This window comes from Chanos chanos, chromosome 9, assembly GCF_902362185.1.
Source record: "Chanos chanos chromosome 9, fChaCha1.1, whole genome shotgun sequence".
NCBI classification, from domain to species: domain Eukaryota; kingdom Metazoa; phylum Chordata; class Actinopteri; order Gonorynchiformes; family Chanidae; genus Chanos; species Chanos chanos.
The window spans coordinates 28628518-28636983 of NC_044503.1; the positions used below are offsets into that span (position 1 = coordinate 28628518).

The window sequence follows — 8466 nt, forward strand, 5'->3', positions numbered from 1 at the left end:
AACAGCAGTCCAACACACAAAGACACAGGCATTCAGATACACACACACACACACACACACACTGCAAGAAGGTTGGGATTTAGATTAACTTCATGCAGGGAGAGGGAGAGAGAGAGGAGAGAGAGAGAAAGAGAAAGAGAGAGAAAGAGAGGATGTTTGGGTGGGGTGGGGGGTGGGTCACTGAGTGGGGAATTTTAGGTCATATCAGTTTAAAAACTGAAAGTTAGTGTCAGGGTTACTGTACCTGGAACTCAAAATAACTTTTGACCTTTGAGGCAAGAAAAACTACACCCCCATTCTGAAGGAAGGAGGGAAGGAGGGAAGAAGGAGGGAGAGAGGGAGAAATTTAAATCTTAACAAGAACTTTATTACATAAGAAAGGTTATCTCATACAAAAAAAAAAAAAACATTGCGTGGTCTGACATTCCTTTTCAAGACATCCAAATACATGAAATTAAGTGAAAAATTATGTAAAAAAAATTTAAGAAAAAGAAGAACTAAAAGATTTCACTGATTTATGAATAATTTTGAATAATTAATTTTGGCATCCATGATTTACTCACATCCCCTGCCCTGACCTCCGTTTCAAGTTTTGCTTGTCTAAGATTAGAGAGAAGGAGAAGGTGATAATAATTATGATTAATTATGATTAGTAATACAGATCAGACATTCACTGGAAAATAAATCCCTGTTATGTCAAGGTTCTTAGAAAAGGACAAACTCAACTACTCTCTCGATCTCTCTTTTTTATCCTTTCACTAACAAATCACTCATTTAATCCCTTTACTTTTTAGACACACTCACAACACAAATTTTTTTCTTCTCCAAACACACACATTCACTCTCTTTCTCATTGTTCTTTTATCTAAGAAAGTTCAATGTTGGTTTTTAACTTAACATTTATTAGACCGTTAAATCAGAAAACTTGTACAAACTAATATTGTCTCCATATGTGATCACTGGGTATAACATATGGGGAAATAATATATGAAATGTAAGTGTCCTTACAGGGAATTAACAACTATGTTCGGTTAGTTAGAGGTCAAAGGACAGTCAGAACCGATATGTGTTCAAATCAGAAAGATGATATTGTCACACACACCCAGCAACACACACACACACATGTGCTTACACACTCTCTCATCATTCATAACCATAATCTGTATCTAGTTACATTGACTGACTTCTTCCAATTGGTCGACTGAACAGCCTATCAGAGTCAGAGGAAACTGTGTCTTCCAGATTAGAAGCAATGGGTATCTCAACTCCTATGGTTAAAGAGATTTTGGCCATAGTACATCCCTGTAATGAATGACGTACTTTTTATTCTTTAAATCACACACACACACACACACACACACACACTTCCCCCTCCCTCATCTATAGCCTATCCATAATCCATATCTAGATACACTGACGTTTCCTATTGGTCAGATAAACAGTCTATCAGAGTCAAATGGAGATAGGCCCTCCCAACTGAAACTGCCACCTTGTCCCAAGGAGACTGTGACAGCAGTCTCTCTAACATATTAATAATTTCTGTTTTTAATCTAATCAGAGAGAGAGAGAGAGAGCAAGAGAGAAGGAATGAGGCTGAGAGTGAGAGGAGAGAGAGAGAGAGAGAGAGAGAGGGGGGGGGGGGACTCCCTTTAGCTCAGCATGTTTTTAATTTGACACTGAACACTATCTCTGGTGAGAGAGAGAGAGAGAGAGAGAGAGAGAGAGACATATAGAGGGATAGAGAGAGAGAGAGAGAGAGAGAGAGAGAGACTCCCTTTGGCTCAGCATGTGATTAATTTGACTCTGAACACTATCTCTTGTGAGAGAGAGAGAGAGAGAGAGAGAGAGAGCGAGAGAGCACCACTTCAAGGAAAGTGAGTGAACATATAATATCTCCACTTCTGCACCAACTTCCAACTTTAACCTAAAAACACAAGGCTGTCCACAGACATCTAATGTACACATTTCTATATGCTTCCTATATCTGAGCATATTAGACATAGATAAGAATGTTGTGTTCAGATTGGTATGATACACATAGAGGTCATTCAGAACCAATTAAATAACCTTACGTAGTATTTAAGTCAGGCTCGGAAAGAGTAATTTTCCAGTGATGTTCAGTAACACTAAATGGAGCCGACGATGCAACACTCATCAATGTGGTGTAAGCGAACGGGCGGGGCATTAATCAACCGGCGACTCAAACTGAGATGAAATATTAATTCACTCAGGGACACTGCACCCTCTCGAGTATTACGTAATGCAGGTTGGTGCCAGCAGAGGGCGCTCTCGCGCCAGATCCAGACAAAGGCTGAGCCTTAAAGTAAGGCGAATCTGGCAAGCTTTGTGAACGTTTGGACAATACGTGTAAATTATGGACAATTGTGTACAATACGTGTAAAACTCAAAATCTAATACAACTCGATTCGTCTCCGTTCGTGGGCGTAGGCTACAGTGTAAGGCAATGCGTAATAATTCCTCTTTTTTTTTTTTTAATTTTCCTTAATCTGAACTAGTTGGACATCGGAAATCTTAGTTTTGCTTTAAGTAAATTAGTTTTAAGAAGAGGATACACAAGAGGAGATTTAATCTGTGCGTGCTTCCCATTGAGGCACAGGTAACCTACTGATCAAGACAGATTGCATGTAGATCAGTAGACCGTCTACGCTCGAATAGTTTACGGTTGGTTAAATAAGTTGCAGACCGGATTTTAATTGATTTGCTTTAATGGATTATCCTTTTTATATACATATACGACTAGTGCTCTTATTGCTGAGCTGAACTGTTTTTCTCCCCAACACATTTCATTGTACCGCTGACCCTGTGTTAACCTACATATGACTAATAAAACAAACTAAACTAAACTAAACAAAAACGAAACTTCCTAACGTTTGAGAAATAGAATTACGATATAAATATTGAAACAGATTGCAGATACAAACTGCGCTAAGTAATGTTTGATTAATAGGCTGTTGTTGTCTTCCACATTATCGCACCGCTCGGGAGTGTTTTATTGACTCAAAGCAGACAGCGCCCTAAATCGGCCACCCACACCTGAAGCGGCGCGCTCCCGTTCGCATTCTTTTCGAGTTTCTCTTCCAATGTACAGCACTTTATCATTCCAGGGAAATGAGCCACTCGTGTCTGGAAAGGCAAATGAGTGCCGCGGCAGGCTGCAACGGGCCATGTAAAGCATGCTCAAATAGTACATAACAAACACACGGATTAGGTCAGCGCTCTGAGTAATATGAAAAGATCATCATGGGTGTCGCTGTAAAAGTACATAAATGAACAGAAGCTCGTGCAGATCGGTCTCGCGGTACAGAGGCGGGGAACCTAGGGAACAGGGAGAGAGAGAGAGAGAGGGAGAGAGAGAGAGAGAGAGAGAGAGAGAGAGAGAGAATTTTCCCGGAAGTTTATCAACACCTGCGCCCGTGATTCTTGCAACATGGAAACTTTTCTGTCACTACGGATTTCAGAAGCGCGAGAGCGAACTACCAGTCAGAGCAGCTAGGAATCACGCTGTTAATCAAACTACTTCACAGCTACGGACGATCGCCGCTGTCTCTTCCGACTTCCCTGTAAACCCTGTGCGAAAGTAAAGTTGGCAAATGGCGTCAAGAGTTGTACTGGCTACACCTTAAATGATTATCTCTAATCTTATTAGCGAATGACCACAGTGTTTGTAACGCTTTGATGGATACATTGGAGAGAATCGTTCATTAGGTAAGAACCCTTAATACGTTTTCTTATTCACGATCTCGACTACTCCTGAACATCCCCTCAACAGTGGATTGTCACTTGGTTCTGTAAATTCCAGAAGGCGGGGTTCGGTTTAGTTCGGACAAGTTCGGCTGTGGTTATTGTCACTTCGTCAGATGTTAGACGATTGCTAATAATCAAAAATTTGTTGTTGTTTTTTTTTTTTTTTTTCTGGTGGCGCTGTTTTGCTTTAACTGATTTATCCTTTTAGACACACTTTTTTTATCAAGACGCCTCCTATTTTTTATCTATTGATAGATACATATACGAATACAGGGCGTTCAGTATTAATAGATATAAATACCAGGGTTTTTTTCTTCTGGAGCTCAGTGGCAAAGGCTGAAGTTTAGATTTGGCCTTGCACTTTTTTTTTTTACTGTGCACTCCTTTGTAAACATTAACTATAGTTAGTAGTTAATTAACTACTATAGTAGTGACCACCGTAGGGTGTTTGTAAGTTAGAGTGTGTGGAAAAAAAGAAACTCAAGCGACGATTTTTTTTAGCTTAATTTAAACACAGATTAAGAGTCTGTACGTCGTCTCCCAGTCTAGAGCCTTTTAAGCCCAGAGTTCGTCTGTTCATACTGTCAGTGATTTCTCAGAACGATGAAATAATCCTTAACTCATGGCAATGATATAATGAATTTGGTATGAGTTAATGAAATGTTGTCATGAGTAAGAGTTTGTGTGGGTCTGTGTAACAGAGAGAGAGAGAGAGAGAGAGAGAGAGAGAGAGAGAGAGAGAGAGAGAGAGAGAGACAGAAAACGGCCATTTCATAACCTTTGGACTGATTTTTTGTGAAATCTCGTGTGTCATTTCCAGCCTTAGAAACTCCATTCAGCTGGACATGGTCCACATGAGGATCAATTGAGTTTGGGAGTGGGTCATGTGCTAGAATGTACCAGTGCCCCATGCGCCAGATGGATAGAACTGGGTCCTAACTGAACATGCAATAGGCCAGAAATAGTTACTGCATTGACAGGAGTATCACATAACCCATAACCAAAGTATGACAGATCTCTGTCTTCCAATGTCTCTTTCTTTCTTTCTTTCTTTCTTTCTTTCTTTCTTTCTTTCTTTCTTTCTTTCCCCCCCTCTCTCTCTTTCTCCCTCTCTCTCTTTCTCTCACTCTGACAGTCTTTCTTTTATCCATGTGTTTTCATGTAATTTGTGGGTTACATGGATGGGTGTTTCTCTGTATATTAGAAGGGTGTGTTTGTGTTTATGTTTATGATTATGTGTTTCTTAGTTTGTGTGTATATCTGAGTGTGTGTGTGTGTGTGTGTGTGTGTGTGTGCGAGCTCATTGACCTCCCAGTAGTCTATCCAAGTTGTAAAATGTTTCACATTCCTGTGTTTCACAGGGTGGAGATTAAAAGAGAGAAAAACAATGTACAGACATGTTTAGACTCAGAGATGAGGTGTGTGTGTGTGTGTGTCTCATAGCACTGCATCACAGAACATGACCAAGACAACGTGATTATCTGTTCTTCATTTTATCACACTCATTTTAGAAATATGAGAAATATTCATTTCATGTTTTTGTACATGAAGTCTTTGGTTCTTTTATGATCTAGAGATTTACATTTATATGCATCTCTTTCATAAACACACACACACACACACACACAAACACACAGAGTTACACTCTATTGGAATGATTACCAAACCAAACTCTGGACAAACGCAATTTATTTCTAATGTTAAACTGATCACTCCTGAAATCTGCCTAACACTGGTTACTACCTAACACTGGTTACTTCCAAATATGTTCTAAACATGACAGTGCTTATGGTCAGCTTGTCGAATGGGGATCTGGGAGTGCTTATGCCAGACATAGGGTGTGTATGTGTTTGTGTGTGTGTGTGTGTGTGTGTGTGTGTGTGTGTGTGTGAGAGAGAGAGAGAGAGAGAGAGAGAGAGAGGGATTGTGTGTCATATAAGTCCAAGTGTCTTATGTGTCGAAAGGTGCAGTTTGTTTTCAGCGACAAGCGGAGGTTGATGTTGTGAAATGCTCTCACTAGACTTCAAAGGAAATGGAAGTTAATACAGTTGCTCCAGTGGTCAGTGGAACTGATGTAGGAAAAGCTAACACTTAATTACTACTACTTCTGTTAGACTACTAGTGGTGTCGGAGTTTTACACTGGTTTGGAATCAGTAAAATTTGGTTAGTCTACAATTAGTGATGCTCTGGATTACTTTGGATTACTTTGAGGATAACTGTTGGTATTTAGGTGGGAAATTATAAGAAACAACATGATGTTTAAAACTGGATGGCTTTATTCCTGGTACCTCTGTGTAAGGAATGTGGGTTTTTTTTATCTTTTTTTTTTTTTGCAGGGGCCAGTGAGGGGTGTGTGTGTGTGTGTGTGCGTGTGTGTGTGTGTGTAAGATGACTTCTTCGTGGTCTGCGTTTGGAAACAAGATCAGTTCGCTGGGTCTGTCGGATCTGTCCAAACACGCACTCATGTCACGCTCCAGCCAACTGTGTGCCGTGGTCTTTCCTGACGGCACAATGCACACTTTTACAGTCAACGTGAGTACCCCGTGTGTGTGTGTGTGTGTGTGTGTGTAGTGACAGGAACAGTCTGTGTTAGAGAAAGTGTGTGATTGTATTGCAATAAGAGTGCATATCCCTTAGGGAGAGAGATACTCTGTGTGTGTGTGTGTGTGTGTGTGTGTGTGTGTGTGCGTGCGTGTGTGTGTGTGTTTGTGTGCGCCCACACGCGTCCATGCATTTTTATTGGCAGATGGGGAGTGGAGATGGATGTTAAACTGGTCTTCCTCCTCTCATATTCCACACTGCACTGCTGCAACCTTGGGGATGTTTGAAGGGCACACGCACACACACACACGCACACACACGCGCGCACACACACACACACACACACGCACACACACACGTACGCCCATACACTTAACTAGCACACCTGCTGAATTCTAAGAGTAGGCTTAAGGAAGCTGCTGATGGTTGTCCAGCAGGAAAATACATTGTAATAGAATTTAATGATATTAAATCCCCAGAGAACAGGATGAGAGGACAATTACAAAACAATTTCAATCTAGTCAATAATGAGGAAATATGCCGGTATAACAAATGATTTAACAAACAACAAAACTATAGTCTGATTATAACAATGACAGGGTAGTTCTGACTGAAAGGACATTTATCGATTTTACTGGTCTGTTTTTTTCTTAACCAGCTGATTCACTGGTACCAGTTGTGCAGGAGAGATGTACGTGAGTTGACCCTGTGTGTTTTTGTAATTATTCAGAAACATGATGCTGGTCTTCTGTTGTTTGACATGGCCTGTGAGCACCTGGATGTTCAGGAGAAACACTACTTCAGTCTCCAGATCAGTGGAGACAACTTTGGTTCCCCGGTAAGTGTGTGTGAGTGTGTGTGTGTTTACTTGTCAGTGTAGAACACGTTTTCACTCTTGGTGTATGTGTGTGTGTGTGCATGAGAGAGAAAGAGTGTCTGTGAGAGAGAGAGAGAGAGAGAGAGAGAGAGAGAGAGAGAGAGAGAGAGAGAGAGAGAGAGAGAGATTCTTTTGTTTTGCAGCCTGTCTGATTTTTTTTGTCATACATTTCTATGGCTGTTTATTGTTTATCGTGTGCCTGTTGTTTTGGCAATACTGCCATACAGTCATGCCAAACAAGCTTCTTTGACATCATCATATGTCAGATAACATTATAATCTAATACAGTGTATGTAAAGTGACTGTGCATGTGCCTGAGAAAGAGAGAGAGAGAGAGAGAGAGAGAGAGAGAGAGAGAGAGAGAGAGAGAGAGAGAGAGAGAGAGAGAGAGAGAGAGAATGCCGGTAACTCGGTGATGAAACCTTGTGTTAGATCACTGCATTCATCACAGCTATTATCAGGAAATGTAATTACATAAACTTCTCATTTCAGAGGTGGTTGGACCTTAATAAACCAATCAAAAAGCAGCTCAAAGGTAATCATGAACGAACACGCACGCACGCACACACACACACACACACACACACACACACACACACACACACACACACACACACGTGTAATGTAATACCCACATGAACATTGCCCAAACACACAAACGTACAGTCATAAGAGTACTTCCAGAGACACGCCCATAGACACCCTTTTGAATACTCACACTCGAATGAGCATCTCCCGAAAAACACTCCGTTCTTTAAGCCCAGTACAGTCATCACAGAGAAGCACAGCCACATGACGCAGCCCCTGTGATTCATTTGGACCTGAGATATTCACAGGCAGTTCACTCTGAGTTCACAGTTTGCAGTGATAACATGGGTTTAGCTCGAGCTTGAGGAGCGTTGATGCGTCTGCGAGTTAATTATCAAACTTTACAAACATTACAATCCTTTTTTTTTTTTTTTTTTTTTCGCTTCTCGGGAAACAAAGGTAGGCTTCGTGCGCTGGCTGAAACAGATCTAAAAGACTCTGAGCGCCCTGTTTGTGTTGTTACTCGTACCTGTTTAAATATAAACGAGTGAAATGCATTTGTAGTCTGGTGGTGGTTTCTGTTAAAACTCTGCTATGTGTTAACTGGGAATGGTCGCAGTGTTAACCCTTTACACTCTCTCTCTCTCTCTCTCTCTCTCTCTCTCTCTCTCTCTCTCTCGCTCTTGCTCTTTCTCTCCCACTCCCTCCCCCCCATTCATTCATTCATTCATTCTTGCTTTCAATTTCACACAGA

General features: G+C 41.0%; 1 protein-coding gene across 1 annotated transcript in view; it reads left to right on the top strand.

The window, feature by feature from the left end:
- Positions 1-6125: 6125 nt before the first annotated feature.
- ptpn3 (protein tyrosine phosphatase non-receptor type 3) overlaps positions 6126-8466 on the top strand; it is a 16071-nt gene continuing 13730 nt past the window's right edge. Inside the window, exons 1-4 of the mRNA XM_030783422.1 lie at positions 6126-6298; positions 7038-7145; positions 7677-7719; position 8466. The exon at position 8466 is cut by the window's right edge and continues 87 nt beyond it. Coding sequence (XP_030639282.1) covers positions 6155-6298; positions 7038-7145; positions 7677-7719; position 8466 — 296 coding nt within the window. The 5' untranslated portion in view covers positions 6126-6154. The remainder of the gene's footprint in view (positions 6299-7037; positions 7146-7676; positions 7720-8465) is intronic.